This window comes from Aotus nancymaae, unplaced genomic scaffold, assembly GCF_030222135.1.
Source record: "Aotus nancymaae isolate 86718 unplaced genomic scaffold, 86718_ANA_hifiasm-v0.15.2.pri h1tg000003l, whole genome shotgun sequence".
Taxonomy (NCBI): Eukaryota; Metazoa; Chordata; class Mammalia; order Primates; family Aotidae; genus Aotus; species Aotus nancymaae.
The window spans coordinates 66,435,327-66,457,240 of NW_026988414.1; the positions used below are offsets into that span (position 1 = coordinate 66,435,327).

Sequence of the window (21,914 nt, forward strand, 5' to 3'; positions counted from 1 at the left end):
TTAGGTCTAGGACTTGCAGGAAATAAGCCAACTGACTGGCTCTTTAACCTCTTAATTCGTTTGGCTCTTCATACCCCTGTTCTCGTTTTGACTCTGTCCCACAACCCTTCTCCTAGTTTGCCTTCTGTGCCCTAAGGAGGCCTCTTTGTAGGTGAGAAATGCTAAAGAGCATTGGAGGTTTGTGCCATTGTAGATGGTGTCAAGACCGTTCCCCAGATTCCTCTTGCTTTTCTTACCATGTATTTAGCAGAGTAATGGGAGATCCAGAGGGCCCCAGAGCCCTCACTGACCCCAGTGCCATTAAATTCTGGGTGCTCGTGAAGCATATTCTGCAATAGGATAATGAAAAATTGTGCTTTTAAATATCTTGGAAACAGTTTCTCAATTTCTGGAACAATTTAGCTTTAATAGTAATCTGGAAAGATGTGAAGGTCTAGACAAGGATTGGAGCTGCCTATAGTTAATCATGTAGATCCAAATTCAGTTGACTTAAAAACATAATGGTGGGCAATGGTTTGTTTAATGACACCATAATTTAGGAGAAATGAAAAGGATTGCCAGCTAAAAATTGCCATCCTTCATTCAAACTTTACGAAAGTGCCCTGCATTAGGATGATAGCAAATCCATTAAGGAGACTTCTCAGGGGATGCATCAGCTCTGGCATTGGAAAATTTGGCAAGCAAGATGCCACAGGAAAGTGAAGATAATACAGACACAAATGTATTTAAAGTACTTTTGCATGTATAAAAATACTGTTTTTCTTTTGGCTACAATTCCTGATCTTGGTTAATAAATTACATCAAAATGACCTGAAGTTAAAAAAAGGGAAAAAATCTGAGCAAATAGTGCCCCTGGTATTGTAAAGCTTTGAATGTTTTCACACCCCATTAATTTATTACTTCTCTTTCTTCATCTTTAAATTTCATTTTTTTTCAAAAATTCTGACTCCCTGCTGCTGCAGTGATTTTCATCTTGTTGTTAATTTTCCCTGCTCCATATGGAGCTCCAGACATTTCACCTGGAGGCTGTACTAGATTTTGCTGTAGTGATCGTACTTCCGGAGGCCAAAACTGTCATTTAGGGTTCCTGGTGCATCTGTCTGCGCCAGGCTTTTCACTGGCATGGGAGAGTGTGAATAACAAATTGGATGCACCTGAGATTCGGATGATTAGTGTGTTTTTTGAGTCTCCACGACTTGTAAGCAGATAGCTCTGCGGGGAGGGGGGCTCAACAGCGACTGTGGGTGAATCTGTACTCACACCTTACATTTGGGGCTTTGCAAGGGAAGTGCAAACATCCTAGGCAGTCTGAGTGCAGAGAGTAACAAATATTTCATCCTGCCTTGTCATTGATTAGAAAAGAGCCTTTAATTTCATTTCACCCCATGTTGTGATTAATTTGCATTCTTTGTCAGAAGTTAATGGAGTTTTTTATGGTTCACTCTGAAATCCTTGAAGACATCAGACTTGATCTGATGTTTATACAACCGCCAGCGGAATTTTTTCGTTTGATTGATGGCAAGCTTGATGTTATTCCAACGGCTTTTTAAGCTGTTTTTAAGAATTATTTGAATAAAATGCAAGCAAGATATTCTTGTAACGATCAAGTTTATCTGTTAAAAATCTGTTTCAAATAAGATGATAAGTAGTAAAAAAGGATCAAAAAGATAAGAGAAGAAATAGTGAATAGTGATGTTATTTGTTAAAAACACGTAAGAATGGCATTCAAATAAATTATCGCAGTATATGGAAAAGATCACTTTTATTGGAAAAAAAATACCATTATCTGTCCAAATAGAATAATTAGGAAAAGTGAAATAAAAGGAAAGTTCGAATCTTTGGGATCAGAAACTTTTACTACCAATTGGCTAATTCTAATTTATTCTGCCAGCTTTTGCCACCAATGTACAAAATAGAGATCTACTGTTCTTAACTCAAGGAGACAGGGCTGTCAGGCCTGTTAGCTGAACAAAATGATGACATATTGCTTGTCTCAAAGAGGCAGTCTTAAATCCCAATACAAGTTAAACATAGGTAGATAATAAGTGAAAGATACGCATTCTTAATGACATAACGACTGGCACCTTCCACAAGATAGTTCAGAAATGAAAATATCCTGTTGTTAAAACCAAGATACTTCTGTCCTTCTGAGTAAGAGAAATGTGTGTTCACCCCCTCTATCCTACATATCAAAGTATGAGAGGAGCTGGAGGTGGCATTTGCTTCAGAATCTCCTGCTATTAACCAAGGAAATACGTTTTGCAAATGCTTTTTGATTACCAATAACATTTGTTTGATTTGGGAGCTTTGTTTTGCTTCAGCAGATTCTTGCTTTGCTGTGACTGCTGCAAGTGAGACTTACTCATAGGTCAAAAAGCTACTTATCTGAGCACTTTCATTTAAAACCAATTAATTTATTTGCTGCATCTGAAAGTTTGCTAAATAATTGGATAGTTTTAATTGAAGTTACTGCTTTCTGATCCTTGTATTAACATGATCTAAGGTCCTTTTTATTTTATGCAATCCATATTATTGACCAGATTTGCCCTGTTTTCATTTAAATGTAAGCAGCTTGTCAAGGAGAAAATATTTTGTTTAACTTGGCTTGGAAACGTGCTATTTTAATGTGTTTTGTTTTTTTCAATTGACAGACTGTCTTTTAAACATTCATTTATTTTGTAGTAATAAATTGTGCTCTGGATAGAGTATGTGTTTCATAATAGAGTAGAAAGCGTATGTTCTTAAAACTATTCAAAAACATTAAACACTTTTCAAATGCTAATGTTGAAGTACTAGAGCTTTTAACTTTGTTTGTGTTTTAAAAGCCTTTGACTGGTATGTTGTTACTAATTCTAATGTTGATTGTTTAATATTATTTTATATTCGATGTTAAATTTAGACCACGGATATCATTATCTTATTTATCTTTGCTCATCACGCCTGGAATTGCAAATACCTAAAAGTGTGCACTCTTTGAAAAGAGGTTGCATAAACCTCTTTTGTTGTATAAACTATACTTTGTTGTATAAACTTTTTGAAGTTGGGAACGTCAAGGATTTAAGTACATTTTTAAATACATAGTGTTTTGTATGTGAGGTCTCTTATCAAGGAAAAAAATAGCAATGAGTAATCATCCCAAACTTCAAGTACTCACCTTTAATTTGCAAGAGTTTGAAGGAGCACTGTCCATGCAATTTTTTTTCATAAATAGACATCTAGCCTATGTGTTTTAATTCATTTTATTTTTGTCCTATTTAGGATATAGACATTTAAAATATCCTAATATTTGAAGCATAAAATCAGATGCATATTCCATAAAATGCGGAGACGAAATTTAAGTGATGTGAAGATGTTCACTTATACACATTTGCTTCTTCCTAGGAATTTTTAAATTGCCAATGTCAAATTCTTCCCCTTATCCATTGTATACTTATCAAGAAGGTTCATTATTTGATTTGCTTAGTCTATGCCAAAGACAGGAGGTGGGTTTCTAGTATGTCCTTAAAACAGAGCAGAAATGGAAGAGAAATCATCCCCAAAGTGTGGGTAGCTTAGAAATGTGAAATTCTTCATTAGAGATAAATTACTTGTTAATACGTCAATTGAGATATCTGTAGTTAGCCAGTTAGGTTCATGATTCCTGTGTTGTTTGAAAGCACTTAACCTCGTGTTGGTTTTATTCTATAGTACCTTCTAAACTATTGTGACATACATCACAATTCAATTCAACATTATTTGTCATTGAGCACCTACTCTGTGCCTGACTAAGCACTAGGAGCACAAAAATGAAACATGTGGTCTCTGCTCTCAAAAGAGCCTGGTCCAGTTGGAAGAAAAACGTAAAATCAATGGCAGTTGATATAAAAATCCCATTCTCCAGGAGATGGGATGCCCTGGCCTCAAGAGGAAAAGGGAATGGTCAGCTTACTTCAGGAAGCCAAGAGGTTTCAGAGTAGATAGCTGATGCATGAGCCGAGGCTCTGAGGCAAGTAAGATGATTCCTTTACAATTTTTAAATAATCAGTTTAGCCCAGAAATAAAATGGAAAATTGAACTAATGAACTTGGACACCAAGTCATAATAATGAACTTGGTGTCCAGTCTGGCTTTCATGTGGCAGCTTTGCTATTATCTCTCCCTCTTAGGCTCTGTGGTCCAGGAGGCCTTCCACTTCTCTCCCTTTGCAAGAAGCATGGGAAAGGATGTGCTAGATAGTCAAGTCCAAAGGAGGTCCATCTGCTAAAAGATAAAGGTCTAAAACAGCATATTCTATGTGGTGTCCTTCCAGACTTTAAGAGTACTACTGTTGTTACTTTCATTTCCCTAACAGTTTAGCAATTCTCCTGGGTAACTTTTAAAGTTACAGTGGGAAGGAAGGAAGAAAAGGGAGGGGAGCATGGTAGATGGGGGAGGTAATGTGTCAGGATGGAGGTGGCGGGTGTAGCAGGGACCAGGTAAAGAAATTCGGTTTGAGAATTTTGTGAATCCCCTTTACATGACTGGGGCTAATCTGAGGTTGGAAGTCATTGCATTTTAAGGTCTATGCCCCTGAGGGTTCCCTGCCACCCTTTATGAATTTGGCTTGGTATATCACATGGCATTTTCTAGACTGCTGGGGAGGAATTGTCATGATCAAATGGACTAATGCCTAAGGGAGCCTTTTGAAAAATATAAGGTGGTAAACAAGAGCTGGGTAATATTAGTTTTATTTATATTTCCAGAAAGTTCTTTAGGGATTTACCTATGTAACTCTGAAAATATATGACCATGTCTCACATCAGGTAGGACTAAAATGAATTATTTTTCTGATCCCACAAGAGCCTTCCTTTACAGTCTTTTTTGAGTTATAATTTATCATTCACAATCACCATGATAATATATAGAATTATATACAGAATCTCGTCATTTTTAGTTCAGTAACTGGGGACCATGATTCTCTTACAATTTTTAAATAATCAGTTTAGCCCAGAAATAGAATTGAAGGTTAAAGTAATGAACTTGGTGTTCAGTCTGGCTTTCCCGTGGCAGCTTTGCTATTATCTCTCCCTCTTAAGCGCTGCGGTCCAGTAGGCCTTCCACTTCTCTCCCTTTGCTTTTATGGATGGAGTCTGCTACTTTATGGAATCATAGGATTTCAGGATACGAAGAGATCTTACAATGATCTAGTCCAACTCTTAGATTACAGAGGAGGAAAACGGAATTCCACAGCCATTAAATGACTCATGACTACCAGGTATTCAGCAACAGGGTCAGACTGTCTCCCACTCATAGTGCAGTGGTCTTTTTACTCTAGAGGGATGGTGGGGGAGAAAGTAAGATAAGGCATCCAGAGGTTTTGAGCCTAAATGGCCATCTTTATTTTACATACCCATCCACTCAAGTACTGCCTCCAACTGGTGTGTCTGCAGAGATGAAAATTACTGTCCCAGGATGCTCCGGGCCTGCCAGGTAATTGCTAGCTGGCTATGGATCCCTGGGGGGAGAGTGGTCCTCAACAGCAGTAGTAGCAGCAGCAACAGACAAAGACGTCAACTTTTATTATACTCCAGTGTTTCACTTATCACCATTCAGTATGGAAAACTTGGGTAGATTTGGGGATAAGGGCTCATTGGCATCCAAGTTAAAAAGGGGACAGGCCTGGCCGAGCTTTGTTTGAGCACAGATTACTTTTTAGATGTTTAACAGTTCTAGATTAATGCCTGGGGGGTTTGGGAATTCTTCCTCAACTAAAATGTTAATGATGCTAAGAACCCAACCCTCTTTAGTGCCAATAAAACAGATGCACAAAATTCATTGAAAAATCAATGAGTGGCCTAAAAGGAGCAAAGAGCTGATTCGATTTAGGACTGGAGATTGCCAGGACACACCAGGTGGAAAGAGGGTCCCAGAGACCGCTAGGAGCCAGGAAAGGAGGCAGTTGTCTGTTTATGCACAGAGCCAATGTGTCATCTCCAAGGAATTTTGGGAAACCGAGGCAGCCAGTTGGAACCAAGTGTGGACTATTAGGCTGCACACATCAAGGTCTGCCGATGGTGACCACCATGAGGAGAAGGAAAGAACAGCTTGGGGGATAGAATAGTCTTTTTTTCTTGTTAATTTAATTTAATTTAATTTTTTCAACAGTCTCACTGTGTCATCCAGACTAGAGTGCAGTGACATGATCTTGGTTCACTGCAACCTGCGCCTCCCGGGTTCAAGCAATTCTCCTGCCTCAGCCTCCCAAGTAGCTAGGATTACAGGAGTGCGCCACTACACCCAGCTAATTTTTGTACTTTTAGTAGAGATAAGGTTTCGCCATGTTGGCCAGGCTGGTCTCGAACTCCTGACCTCAGGTGATCTGCCTGTCTCGGCTTCCCAAAGTTCTGGGATTACTGGCATGAGCCATTGCACTCGGCCCGGGATAGTCTTATGAGAGAAGAATCTGTTGGCCTACAGGTTCAGAGGAGGAATGACCAAAGGGGTAATGAAGCTTATTTGTTTTGTTTAATGAAGCTTGAATTATTTTTCTGATCCCACAAGAGCCTTCCTTTACAGTCTTTCTTTTTTGAGTTATAACTTTATCATTCACAATCACCATCATAATACATAGAATTATATATTCTATGTATATCCTCCCAAGTAGTTTTCTGTTCAGAAACAAATTGGAGAGAGCACTCTTCTGGGCGTCAGGCATGAGGAGATCTGGACTCTAGGCCTAGTTGGTAAAATCCTGTAAACAAAAAGTTCCTGGCCAAAGGCCTCCTTTCATAGGGCTTTCATAGGATAGCCCTATGCCTTCTTGGTAGCCAGGCAGCTGGAAACACTCAGTGATTCAGAGCAGAGGGCATGGGAGGCAGCAAATGAGACACCCAACAAGTAACAAATTAAGTCACTGACAGTATGTGATTTCCACCCAAACACACACACAGAGCTAACCTGAGTTCTGGTCTTGGCTCTTCTTACTAGTTGTTTAACCGTCTTTCTCTTTGGATCTCAGCCTCCTCACCTGGAAAATGATGGAAGTGCCCTGGGTTAGTGATTTGCAGAACTGTGGGTAGACAGTACATAGAGGAGATGGGGATCCACCCACACATGCATGTACACACAACCACACGATCAGCTCTGCTTCTCTCTGGTAATTTTTAAATGCAGCTAAGTAATATCTTACTTGAACTAAGGGTTATTTGGTAAACAGAGTCTGAAAAATGCTGGACAGGACACCTCTGTGGTCTGTTTTCATCTTGCATGAGCAGCTTCCTCCTCCTGTTCACACCTTCAGCCCTCTTCCTCACACCATCTCCCCCTGAGTATTTCCTTGGAGTTTACTGAAACCTGATTTTACCTATATCAAAATATGGGAGGTGTGAAGTAAAACTCTAAATCGAATATCAATCTTTGGAGCCAGGTGTGCTGGCTCACACCTGTAATCCTAGCACTTTGGGAGGCTGAGGCAGGAGAATCACTTGAGCCGAGGAGTTTGAGACCAGCCTGGGCAACACAGGGAGACCCTGTCTCTACAAAAAATTTAAGAATCAGCTGGGTGTGGTGGCACATGCCTGTAGTCCCAGCTATAGGAGGCTGAGGAGGGATGATCACTTGCATCCAGGAGGTCCAGGCTGTAATAAGCCATGATTTGCCACTGCATTCCCGCCTGGGCAACAAAGCGAGACCCTGTCTCAAAAAAAAAAAAAAAGAAAGGTCAAACTTTATCCAGTTCATTCTTGATTCTTGACTTGACTTACTTTGTTTAAATCTATTTTGAATTTCATTTACAGTCAAGCCAGTAAGACACATGTTAATGCACATGATTATGTGTGACTATATGCATATATATATATATATATATATATATATTTTTTTTTTTTTTTTTTTTTTTTTTTGAGGTAGAGTCTCACTCTGTCGCCCAGGCTGGAGTACAGTGGCGCAATCTTGGCTTACTGCAACCTCTGCCTCCCAGGTTCAAGCAGTTGTCCTGCCTCAGCCTCCTAGTAGCTGGGATTACAGGCATGTGCCACCACACCCGGCTAATTTTTGTATTTTTAGTAGAGATGGGGTTTCGCCGTGTTGGCCAGGCTGATCTCGAACTCCTGACCTCAGGTGATCCACCCACCTCGGCCTCACAAAGTGCTGGGATTATAGGTGTGAGCCACTGTACCCAGCCAATTTTAAGATTCCTTCCTTCTTTATCCCATACGAATCGTGTATTGGCTGCAATTATAGCTGATCTCAAAATCTCAGTAGGCCACACCCAAATATATCATGGTAAAAAGATCTTCAGTGACATGTGGAACTTAAACCAATGCAGTAAACTTTCTTACAATGCCTAGAAACATCACCGTGTGGTAGGGAGCTTGAGGGGTTGGGAGGAAAGGGGAAAGCTGTCTCCGAAATCTATAGAGCCCTCAGGGAAGAAAGCAAAACCCTGGAGAGTTTGTTCACATACTGAGTGACTTTTAGAGGAGAGTGCAAGCCCTGTGCTTAAATCTTAGCCCTTCTACTAGATTTCAGGAAACTTTTATAAGTCACTCATTTTTGTGGGCCAGCAATTGTATTCTATCCATCTTTTGGGTCCTAGAGTCTAGTACAGCACCTGGCATAGCATAAGGACTTAATAAACATAGTAAATACAATAAAGTAATTATGTAGCCCAAGTTTACTTTTTACATGTTGGCAAAGCAAATTTTGCAATCAGAGGGAACCAAGAAAACAAATTCCACAGCTCTAAATCAGTTGTTTTATCCCCTTTCTTTTCTCCATGTCCCATCCTCCCACTCTACCCTACCAGCTTGAATACCTGAGCATAACAACTTCTCAGGAGATGTGACGACTTGTCTTCAGACTTTGAGGGTTCTCATGTCAGAGAAGATGTAGATTTGTACTGTCAGAAGGATAGAAATTGGGCAAGGGATGGAGGGGACAGTCAGAAGACAGTAAGCTTCCCTTCACAAGATGAATTCAGACAGAAGCCCCATCAGCAGAAGTGCAGTGAAGGAGGGCTTTACGGATTAGATAGGGATGAGGAACCAGATTCGATTTTAACATATTTAAGATTTTTTGCAGACCCCAGGAGTCTATGATTCCACTTCAGCATTAGGCAGGCCTCTTCTCAGCCAAGCAAATAAAAGGGGAGAAGTAACAGAATCTTTTTCAGACTGTCCAGATTCTGTAGTTGGTTTTATCATTCACTCATTTTGACTCTCAAATACTCTGTCAGTATGAAACACATCAGAAATAGAAGAGTACAGGGCCAGGTGCGGTGTCTCACGCCTGTAATCCTAGCACTTTGGGAGACTAAGGCGGGTGCATCACTTGAGGTCAAGAGTTCGAGACCAGCTTGAGCAACATGGTAAAACCCCATCTCTACAAAAAATACACACACACACAAAATAGCCGGAAGTGGTGGGCACACACCTGTAGTCCCAGGTACTCAAGAGGCCCTGAGGTACTCATAGTCCCACTCAAGTGGGAGGATCACTTGAGTCCAGGGAGGTCAAGGCTGCAGTGAGCTGTGATTGCACCACTGCACTCCATCCTGAGCAATAGAGTGAGACCGTGTCTCAAAAAAAAAAAAAAGTTTCCTTTTCAGTCTCAGACGTATATACTTCTGTTTTCTCTCAGTTGAGCCGGTTGTGTGATATGGCTATCAAAAATGTGAATGCATGGCTGGGTGTGGTTGCTCATCCCTGTAATCCCAGCACTTTGGGAGGCCAAGATAGGTGGATTGCGTGAGGCTAAGGAGTTCAAGACCAGCCTGGCCAACATAGCAAAACTCCACAGCATTGTGGAGACATGACCACTCTCTTCAAATATGTAAAGAGCTGTTATTAAACTTACTTGTCATAGCTCCAGATCATGGGCACATTTTACAGGAAGACATACTTGGATTCAAAATTAGAGAGAACTTTGTTGTTGTTGTTTTGAGATGGAGTCTCACTCTGTCGCCCAGGCTGGAGTGCAGTGGCATGATCTCAGCTCACTGCAACCTCCACCTCCCTGGTTCAAGCAATTCTCATGCCTCAGCCTCCCAAGTAGCTGGGACTACAGGCATATGTCACCATGCCTAGCTAATTTTTGTATTTTTAGTAGAGATGAGGGTTTCACCATATTGGCCAGGCTGATCTTGAACTCCTGACCTCAGGTGATCCACCCACGTTGGCCTCCCAAAGTGCAGGGATTACAGGCGTGAGTCACCTGGCCCAGCCAAGAAAGAACTTTCTAACAACGTAATTTGCCCAAAAGAGAATTGTTGGAATCTCATCATTGGAAGTCTTCTAGCAAAGACAGAATGCCTATCTGGAATATTATAAAGTGAATTTCTACATTAGGCAAAGAATTGTGCTAGATGACCTCCAACATCATGCGGAGGATTTAAGCTAAGAGAGGTGCAAACTAAACAAAAGCTCTAGAAAAACCTCTCAGACATTTTGAAACGTTAAAATGTTGCTGTAGCAGTTTTTATTTCACCATAAATAGTAGAGTAGTCTAAAGGGCCTTTCTCAGAGAAAGCAACACCTTCTTCTCCCAGCTGCCCTTCTCCCCTGTCTCTGCACACAACTAATATTCTTAAATTGGATTCTGAAATAAGACCACCCATTTCTGGGACAAAGACAGGAGAAAGGTTTGATATGGCAAATGTCTAAAATCTTCTTCAAAAGGAAGGTACTTAATGGACTCTGTGGCCAGACCTTGTACCATCAGGAAAAAGGTTTTATAATTCACATCAATCATTTTAAATTACAATTCTAAGCCCCTGTTTTCCTTGCAAAATTCAAGTCTAAAAATTAAAATGTGCAATTACCAAGAGGAGGATTTACTATGGCTCTTATACACCTATGTGGGGTGGGACATGAGCTATGTCAATTTTAAATACACAAAAGATAAAACACTATGAACTGGGAGCCAGGTCCTTTTTTTTTCCCTGTTCACTGACTGACAGACCCAGCAAATGAATAATGTTTTGCTGTACCTTGATGCTCCAGCTGTTGTATTTTGTGTGAAAATGCATTGTCCTTGATACTCAGGAAGCAGTGAGAGCCAAGTAAACTAATTTATGGCTGTGATGATTTTCTGTCTGGTCCCATCAGAGCTGTGCCCTCCTCTAGGCATCATAAAGCCTTTCTATCCCACCTAGCTGCTTGCTAGATTCAGGGATATCTAGTTTTTGCTTTTCAAAACTGATCACTCATGAATACAGCACCCCAGCTGGAGTCTGAGATGTGGCCAGAGAGAAGGTGTCAGTGAGTAGATCTTGGAATGTGAGAATCATTGGTTCCTCCTTATAAACTATTCAGTAGCTGCCTGCTGAATCCTCTTGGGACTTTTTTTTAGGTCCTGTGAAGATATACTAATAGACCCACAGACATGATAAGAACTTGAGCAAGGACAGAGGCTGACAAGCAGATGCTGATGAACACAAGTGAATTATATGTGTTCACCTTAAATTATTGGAAGTGGTATATATTACTCTTTTTTTTTTTGTCTCTTAATGCATTTAGTGTCTTCACACATCAGTGCTGAAAGTCCCATTTGTAGTTAGGCAGAGTAAATTTTGTTCTCTTCCTTTAAAAAAAAAAAAAAGTCATTTGTTTGGGAACTCTAAGTTAGTAGTAATAGGCAATGTATATAAAGCTTATCATGTAGGAGTGGTTTTGTTTTTCTCATTGAAGGCTTTTTGAGATATGGACACTTTGCTTTTATAAGTTATAATGGATTGGAGGTGGTAGGTTCCTAAGTTTTAGTACCCAGCACAGTTCCAGATCAAATTAGATTGATTGCTGGTACCATTTCTCCCTTGGGTAGGAAAAATAAACATTGCTCCTGAATGGGAAGCTCTGGCTTCAAGAAATCTTTGGGCTTCTCTAGCTCATTCCTTCACTTTGTAGACAACAGCCAAAGTCCCACTGAAGGGAGAGGGCTTCTGGGGACCATGGGGATCTGACTAGAATCCAGGGGTCTTTCTCACTCCAAAGTTCACACGTTTTCCTCACAGTGGCAACCTCCTAGCCCAGCTGTCAGGGTCAGGCCAGGCACTATCTATGACTTGGGTGCTGCTCCCCTCTGAGCCTCAGTTTCCCTAAAGCAAAGTGAGTAGATTGAACTACATCATCTCTGGGGTTCCTTCCTTTCATAAATACTTTAGATCATAATTGATTTAGAATATGAATGTCTCAGTTTCCCATAATCCCTGTTTATATTTAGCCACGGTTATAGCTTAATACATCTGATTTGAAAAGAAAGTCTTTGCAAAATAATCACAGCTCCTAAAATTTGAAGTTTTTTAAAAAAGAATAAAGAGCTCGACATGAAAGCTAGACTGTGATGCCAGTAGCACAACAAATGAAAATGCTATTCTTTAAAAATTCTGACCATGTGATTTAATTTTATATTTCTTCTTTCTATTTAAGAGAAAATAATACAAGCTTGAGAAGCAGTAAATATGTAAAGAGAAAATTTGTCAACTGATATTGGAAGATCTGACCTAGGTCACACATAAATCTTCCAGACAAGAGCTTCAGGGCAAGCCATAATTTCAGAGAGTAAAAGAGAAAATGAAAGCTGTAGCTGGTGTCTTCTCTAAGTTACAGAGGTGGATTCATTTTAGTTTTCTGATTGTGCCTCTGAATATGATGTAAAAGGGGCTGGTAGCAAGATCTGTTTTACTATTGTATGTAAAAAGTTCCTCTACAGAGAGCGAAGCATAAAGTGAGACTTCCAAAATTGCTTTTTATCACCAGAGCCATTGACTAAATAGTTGAGGCCCCACAAGCAAACTTTTACATTGGTAATTTCCTTTCCAGCATCATTTTTCACAGTCATAAGTCATGTTATAAGAGTTTTCTAATTGCTAACTGGATGGTCCTTGTAAGGAAGTGTATATGGTAAATGTTAGTATAATAACACCAAGACCTAACTGATACTCATGGCTGCCTTTTATGCAGTCATTCTTCCCCATTTAAACACGTAAGAGTCTGTCTTACATCAGAATGAGACATAACTATCCCAATAGTGTGGTTTTAAATCTTGGATCTAACAGCTAATGCGAGAAAAATCTATGCCCAGAAAAGGGAAGAGGTTCGTCTAATTCATCTATCAAAATGCTACTACTTCTAGAGACTGATTAACCAAGTGTGTGACTGGAACAATTATTGTTCTCTCTCTCATTGTCCCAAAGTACTAGTTAGACATAGAAAACACTCAACACACCCAAAATGTATAAGCAGGAGTGTGGGCTTGGACAAGTTAGTTACAAACAGCATTTCATATGTTGTGAGGTGCAGGCAGTACATCAGCCCTAACAATATTATTGTGTTCCTCTGAACTCTGCTCTCACAGCTAAGCATTTGGAAGGCAGACCCAGAATAAAGATAGGCATTCACAAAGCCAGCATTTTATATTGAGGACCCTTGGTTCCACTTTTAATGTGCTATAAAACTAGGGGCTTCACTTTTTCGTGAACTGTGTGCAAAAGCAGAGGCAATGACTGGAGGTTGACTGTTTGGATCTGTTTTATGGTTGCTGCGCCTATACAGTAATGTGATCTTGACAAAAGTAAACAACAAAGAGTTTAACAGTGAAAAATATGCCTAATATAAATACAGCCAAGTACATGGCAGTTCAGAATTTTAAAAATATGACTGTGGCATTAGATTTTCTGGTGGAATTAACAGAGGAACAGAATACAGCCTTTATGGCAATATATCTGAGACAGAAAAAGGAGGTAATAGATCTAACTCTATGGTCTGTGTGGCATTCATATAAAGAAAAGCACAGTAGCTTTATTTAATTGAGAAAATGAATCAATTACAATGATGTTGCATCATCAAATTCTTGTGAAATAGAAGATATAAGTCACTGCATTGTGTAACTGTTAAAAAGTAATTGAGTATCTTAAGCATTTTGAATCAATTTCAGGTACTGACACTGCTACCTTAATACAAAATTTATGAAGATGATTTCATATAATATGTTGCTATCAAAACTGTATCATAAAACCTGGTAACAACATCTCTCTTTAAAAACCTGAGCAAAACAGTATAGCTATAAAATTATAAAAAAAGACTTTGATATTGCTGTTTTTCTTTTAGTAAAAAGCAAGCATAAACGGTACAGTTTTAAGTTGTCTTAGACCAAGCGTTTAACCTGCAGAATAGGGCAAACTAGAGACCTTGTTTAAGACCTCAGTTCATGAGGAAGTTTTCTCCCCTCAGTTAATCTGATTCCGTTCTCCCCTCAGTTAACTCATATGTTACTGGGAACTAACTCTAATTCTCTAATTAATTAACTAATTCTCTCCTCAGTTAACTCATATATTACTGGGAACAGTGTTTCATAATCCATGTCTGAATTCATTTCAAAACCTCTCACTTAGAATGTTTGCCGCATGTTCTCAGAGAATGTTGTCATCTCCCCACTCTTGGAAATTTGTGAAGCACATTCTCTTTGATGTCAGAAATGGATTTCTCATTCTTTGTTCATTACAAATAACTCTGCTGTTGTAGTAGATATATCTTACTAGGAATGTGGGGGTGGGGAAAGTATCATGTGTGCTTGAGAAAAAAAATAAAAGCAAACACCATAGGTATCTCATGTCATAGGAGAGGTTATCCAGGCTTTTCAGTATTTTTTTAAATGTGGTGTGGCTTGTTAATGAAATTCCTAACCGCTTCAGGGTGGTGGTTACAGCTCCGCCTCCCCTTGTAGTGTAAATCTTTACCTGCAGAATCTTGTCTAGAAGTCCTCCTGGACTGGAGGAACCAGAAGAAGCAGTAATTCAGAACAGCATTAAGCAGGAACATCAACAGAGACTAAGCCAGTCAACCTGAGACAGAGGTTTCTGAAAGTAGTGATTGGGGAGGAAGTGATGAAAAACCAAGAGGAGCAATGAGCAGGCACCATGTTCATTTGACAAATACATGGGAAAACACCTTTTAAAACATTCAAGCACTAGGAGGAAGGGTGTGCTGCTGATCAGCCGCATGGATGCAAAAGAAATGCATAAACGTAGCAGCACCCCTTGAGAAACTCACAGTCTAGGTGACAGGAACCAACATGTCAAAATTGATAACTTATCAACAATACCATACCAAGTATAAATGTATGCAAATCCAGCTGTTTTCAAATAACTCTGTGATCATAGGCAGGTGTAATACAGATGCTGGAAGGAAAGCTGCTCAGGAGGAGCCCCAGCACCACCACACCCTGGCCCTGAGGCCTCAGGCCTGGACACTGTCCTCTGAGAGACCCAGTTTTCCCATCATAGAGTAAAGATGATCATCTCTGCCAACCTTAGGATGGTTGTGCAGATAAAATGAGTGTGTATATGGAGAAGAATTTTCTAAAGCACCTTTAAAAACATGTAAGGGACTATGACTAGTTTCCCTTTATTTTACCAGCTGGTTGGAGCTCATTTATCTCAGAAAACAGTTGACTCATCAGTAATAGTATTTGGTTCCTGAAAAGTTCTCTGTTAGAAAATTCAGTACCTGGGGTTTCATTTTCATTGAGTTTAGAATGACTGTCGGCTTTATTTTTCCTGGATGGGGAAGCATTGAAGTGTTTAGTACTTTAATGACTAAGAGGATGTTTTATTAATTTTTGTGTCACGTTTTAGTAGCTTTCTAAGAAATGCAGTTTATCAGTGTTAAATGTGTGAGCAGCCTGCCTTCAGAATGTTGATCAGAAACGCACTCTTACTGGACTCTGCTTTTATTCCCTAAAAAACAGTGTAAAACTTGCATGCATTTGATTTTCCCAGAGAGCATTGCTGCCCTGGAAACAGGCTGAAGGAACTTTGGAAAAGGTGGAGTCATTACCCCACTCCTAAGTTAGGGGCAAATACTTCAACCACATAATTAAAGTTTTCTTCACAAAATAGGGGATTGTGAACAAACACTGGCAAGAATCCAAAATTCTAATTTCTGACTATGATTTAATTTCAATTTTAAATAAATCGGTTTTTAATTTAAAAAGAGTGAGCTTCATAACATTAGCAATGATTGCAACATTAAGCCCAGTGTTCACAATGTAGCAATATAAAACATTATTTATATCTGAATCGTAAACAGCCTTTTGAAATGGATTATGGTTTTTCTCCCTATTCTAATACAACCTGGAGGGTACTAAAAAGTGTTGTGTGAAATTAACATTCTGCTGACTTTCGCCTATAAATGAGAAGCGAGCTATTAACATTTGTGTATTTTCATTATGTAAATTGTGTTAACACATGCCCACAAATTGCCACCAGCAATGCAATAATTTTCTCTCAGTGATCATAATGTGTCCAAGTGAGTCATTTTGATTATGACATGCTAATTACATATTGCCTTTTTTCAGATTCAGAAAAACCAGGGATCTTTAATGGTAAGCTTTATGAGTTCAGAAAAAAATTCACTTTTCTTTTTCCTGATGGCTGCTTCCTTTGCATGCTTGAATGCCTTGTTTTAAACTTAGCAAATTGCATTTTGAAGAAAATGCAAACCTTTAACTGCCTGTATTAGATTAGGTACCATTAGAAATAATAGAACATCCTGAGCATCAATGTTTTTATAAGAGTTTGCTGTTGTTGATTAATCTTGCTGTATTTTATTGCATTAATGATTTTTTCTTTCCACTCCACTGTAAAGCTATTGCATGGAGGCTAATACTTTTTCCTCTCTTCTTTTCCGTTGCAGCCTCTCCAGCTTCTGCAGTGCATTGTTGATGAGGTGAGGCATCGTCTTATGTGCTTTCACTCCTAAAGTCATTCCTAATGGTGTGGAAAGCTTATATTTTGTTTCCTAATGAAGCACAATGCCCAACATCCTTAGAGCAAGTTGTGTTGTATGGATCTGAGCTGTGCTACGTGAACTGGCCTTGTCCTGAATCCCTCTCTTCTGATTCTGGCCAAGAAACCCTGCAAAAACAGACTGTCCCGCAGGCTGGTCCTCGGGGGTATCAGACGCCCTAAAGACAGACGCAATAATATTAATTGACCCTCTCCGTGGCCAGATGGGGATGGAGCTGGAAATTAAAATGGTATCATTTTTTTCTTCAACAGATATTTAAAGTCATTCAGAAGGCAAGGGTCAGAGTTGAACATCAAGCATAAGCTGGCTGAAATTTGCCTGCCTTGAGTTATTTACCCAAAGCATATCAGAGTGATAAAAGGGTTCAGAAACTCTTGGTCAACGGTTCAGCTTTAATTTCCTAAGGCATTTTTCTCAGAATATGCCCCTAACATCTTGTGTATTGTAGTAGCTGAAAACCTGTATTCTCACATTTGAATTGAGCTTACCTCTGATCATCCTTATTCATTGAGTTCCACTGTCTCTTTGCCTTCATGGTGCCAATCTACCCGCCTTTCTCTCGTAACCAACTTTGTCTACTTCTTATTCTGACTTTAAATTCCTTTTTCCCATACATCATCAGTCTTATTATACACAAGGCTCTCAAGAAACGTTAACATTTTCTTTAAAAACTGAGCTTTTTTGGACTTGGGTTTGCCTACTAGCAATGTTTATTTTTTAAACTTTAATTTTATAATATTTAAAACACTTGTAATTAGAGAGGGAAGGCAATAAATGATTCAGATAGGAAAGTTCGAAAGAAAAAAATTGTAATTCATAATTATTCCTCTCAATTAAACATCTGCATAACCAGTTATGAGATTTGGGAGAAAAAATAAAGATCCTCCTAGGAAAAAAACAAACACACACATATCACAATAATAGTAAGAGTGGGGCTCCAACATCCTTAATGGTTGCATCAGTCAGTCCATATATCCCACGCAAGCCATAAACCATGTTGATGTAAAAATGAAGGCATCGTCCTGAAACAAATGGAGGCTCCGTTATCTCTAATATCAGACAGACCCCCTGGATCTAATAGCTCATCAATATCCTCTGTCATCTTAGGTTCCAAAACATACTATCCCCATCAGAATCCTCCCAATTGAACTAGCTTTTCTGAGGTAGGTCCCCCTCCAGTTTTGCTTGGGGAAGTGCCTGGGGAAACTTGCCTACCCAGTTTCATGCACAGCCTCCTGTGTTTCCGGGGCGCTACCGTTGGTCTGTCAGGCTCCTAGGCATCAGAAGAACATCCAGGTAAAGACATTCCTCACCAATACTATGTGTGTTTCTGGACAGTTCATCTGAAGATTTTCTGCATCAAATAGATGTTTTCATTCCTTATTTAAAGTAGCAGTGATTGCTATTCAATTTAAAATATCTTACTCGTTTAATTTGGGCAAAATCATGAGACTTTTGAAATTACCATAGGGAGATGTTGTATTTAAGGGATGAAGATTGATGAAGTACAATAATATGTAACTTAAATAGCATATGTTTCTTCGTAGCATTTCTTCCTTAGTCAAGAGAAAAATGTAACTTCGACATCTATTCCTATTTACTCTAAAACCATCTTCATTGTGGAAACTTGAGAAATGAACATTGTCAAGTTGATCTTGGAACTGAGCTGATATTCTGCAATAAAAGTATTAGGAAAGGATTGGCCAAATGACCTGCCTTGGACAAGATGAATTATAGCATCTCGGAGAGGAAAGATTAGTGAGGTCCTGTACTTACTGGGCTTGTCCTGTATGTCTGTCAGAGTTCTCATTGCTGTGATGCAGTGTTCCTCATAGGGTGGTCCAAGGACTGACTGCATCAGAATTGCCTAAGGCTTTTGTTATAATGCAAATTCCTGGGCTCAGATCACTGAATTAGACTTTCTAGGGGTCCAGCCTAGAATCTCCTAGCTTCCCAGGTAACTCTCTACACATTAAAGTTTTGAGAACCACTTCTCAAACTTCTCTAACTGCTTGCTAAGTCTAAATCTACCCCTTTAGTTCCCACAGGGCAGTTAGCTAGCCATCCTCATTTGCATCTGACTTTTAGGCCTTTTGTTTGTGAATGAATATGCCCAGTCAAGATTTGAGTCGTTTTACCGCTTGGGAGTAGGATTTACCCCATTGTGAAATGGGTATCTGATGCTATTATGTACTATTAGCTGTTAGAGAAAAGTCAGATCAAAAAGTACTTCTCCTGAGGGAGCCTAATTCAGACAGGATGGGTATATTGGCGTCAGGTACAAAGTAGCTATTGCAAAGCCCAGTGTAACATATTTTCTTATTGTGTGAATTCAGCTTGACCTCCTGTTGTGGCCTGGTGAGGAGTGAAGATGTAGTAAAACACCACTAAGGTGGGCAAGAGCCAGTCCTGGAGTGACCAGAGATGAATGTTAGAGCCAGTCTGGGAGTCAGGAGGTGGAATCATGGAACAAAGCCAGTGTTAGCAACCAGATGTCCAACAGAAGACACCAAAAACCAAACAGGAGTAAGAATCATGACCATGAAACTCAGACCACAGATCAGGAACTGGGAAGGTAGCCAAGGTAACAGGAGAATTGAGCTCCAATCAGAAATCTGTGCGGTCCAATTAAATTTTGGTAGGTGGTGGTTCTCTGAATTTGCGCTGGCTAGCTCAGGTGTAAGTGATAGCTTAAAGACATCATCTGGTGCCTCAGAGTTGCTTCTCAACAGAACTTCTTCCCTTAAGGTCCTTATGTAATCAGGTCCTCCCTCAGTCCCTGAATACCTGCATTGTAAAGTACTTTGGTTCTTTGTAAGTGATGTGTGTCTATGTGTACCTGATGCCTTAGCCATCTGATATCTTTGGGGAATAAGTTGGCCCCTGTTGTCCAGATAACTGAAATGTATTACTTTAAGCTCTGACAGCTATGAGAAAATTTGCATTTTTAGAAAGAAGTGTTTCTAAAATCTATTTGTTTTTGGCAGCCTGTTGATGGAGTATGGTGAATATCATTTAACCTTTTCTCAGTGACTTAGGCCCTTGTTCTGAACATGATACTGAACTTAAACTTTGATGTATTGATGCCCTCCAGGGCTGTAAAATTGTGTGAGGTTTACCTTGTTCTTTCACTGAATTTTACCAACCATTTTGCCAGAGTATTTGGCCTTGACAGTGATATTGTTGGGCCTCTTGAAGCGTATAGAGCCCTTTGCCCCAAGGCTAACATGCCTTAGTAACTGCTGCTCTGCATGGTGCTTCTCCTGTGCCCTCTTGTGATTGCCACTGTTCTCTGTGGGCACTCCTCATTCTTGTCGGTGACTACCTTTTGTCTCAACAATCTGACCATGTGTCTTCGGTCTTTTTTTTTTTTTTTTTTTTTGAGATGGAGTTTCACTCTTGTTGCCCAGGCTGGAGTGCAGTGGCAAGATCTCTGCTCACTGCAACCTCTGTCTCCCAGGTTCAAGTGATTCTCCTGTCTCAGCTTCCAAAGTAGCTGGGACTACAGGCACATGCCGCCACACCTGGCTAATTTTTTGTGTTATTAATAGAGACGGGGTTTCACTATGTTAGCCAGGCTGGTCTCGAACTCCTGACTTCAAGTGATTCTCCTGCCTTGGCCTCCCAAAGTGCTGGGATTACCTGCGTGAGCCACTGCACCTGGCCTGTCTTTGGTCTTTGCACTCCTGATAGTGACCTTACCAAAACTAAAAAGTACCATTTGAAATCAGCTACCCAAGGTGGTATATATAGTCAAATACAGTGGTTCACGCTTGCAATCCCAGCATTTACGGAGGCCATGGCAGAAGGATTCAAGACCAGCGTGGGGCAATACAGCGAGACCTCATCTCCAAAAAATAAAAAAATTAGCCAGACATGGTGGCATGCACCTGTAGTTCTAACTACTTGGGAAGCTGAGGTGGGAGAATCACTTGAGCTAAGAAGGTTGAGGCTACAGTGAGCCATGATGATATCACTGCACTCCACCTGAGTGACCATGAGATCCTACCTCAAAATAAATAAATAAATAAATAATCACAAATTATAATCACAAAGAATAAAGTACTTAGGAATAAATTTAACAAAAGAAGTGGAAAGTTTTGTACACCAAAAACGACAAAGCATCATTGAAATAAATGGAAAGACCAGGCACGGTGGCTCACACCTGTAATCCCAGCACTTTGGGAGGCCGAGGTAGGTGGATCACCCGAGGTCAGGAATTCAAGACCAGCCTGGCCAAAACAGCGAAACCCTGTCTCTACTAAAAATACAAAAATTAGACAGGCAGGGTGGCAGATACCTGTAATCCCTGCTACTCGGGAGGTTGAGGCAGGAAAATCACTTGAACCCAGGAGGCAGAGGTTACAGTGAGTAGAGATCACGCCACTACACTCCAGCCTGGGTGACAGAACAAGACTCCCTCTCAAAAACAAAAGAATTGGAAAGACATTTTATGTTCATGAAGTGAGACTTAATATCATTACGATGGAAATACTCTCAAAATTGATCTGCAGACTCAGTGTAATTCATATTAAAACCCCAGTAGGCTTTTTTGCAGAAATGGATAAACTAATCCTAAAATTCCTATGGAAACGCAAGGGACTCAGAATAGCCAAAACAATCATTGAAGGAAAAATAAAACAGTGTTGCAGGATTTATACTTTCTGATTTCAAAACTTATTACAAAATTACACTGATCAAGATAGTATGGCGCCGGGCGCGGTGGCTCAAGCCTGTAATCCCAGCACTTTGGGAGGCCGAGGCGGGTGGATCACGAGGTCAAGAGATCGAGACCATCCTGGTCAACATTGTGAAACCCCGTCTCTACTAATACAAAAAAATTAGCTGGGCACGGTGGCGCGTGCCTGTAATCCCAGCTACTCAGGAGGCTGAGGCAGGAGAATTGCCTGAACCCAGGAGGCGGAGGCTGCAGTGAGCCGAGATCGCGCCATTGCACTCCAGCTTGGGTAACAAGAGCGAGACTCCGTCTCAAAAAAAAAAAAAAAAAAAAAAAAAAAAGATAGTATGGTAGTGGTATAGGATAGGCATTTGGAATAGAATTCAGAGTCCAGAAATATACCCATATATGCATGGTCAGTTGTTTTCTGATAAGGATGCCAAGACCATTCCATGGTGAAAGAATCATCTTTTC

The 21,914-nt window shown here is 40.0% G+C and overlaps 1 protein-coding gene across 6 annotated transcripts in view; it reads left to right on the forward strand.

Annotated features, from left to right (window-relative positions):
- MAP2K5 (mitogen-activated protein kinase kinase 5) overlaps positions 1-21,914 on the forward strand; it is a 264,089-nt gene that overhangs the window by 184,961 nt on the left and 57,214 nt on the right. For 4 of the 6 annotated variants that reach the window (XM_064381982.1, XM_064381992.1, XM_064382003.1 and 1 more), the window contains 2 exons: positions 16,311-16,337; positions 16,649-16,681. In XM_064381982.1, coding sequence (XP_064238052.1) covers positions 16,311-16,337; positions 16,649-16,681 — 60 coding nt within the window. The remainder of the gene's footprint in view (positions 1-16,310; positions 16,338-16,648; positions 16,682-21,914) is intronic. The other 2 variants (XM_064381988.1, XM_064381998.1) reach the window with 1 other exon arrangement.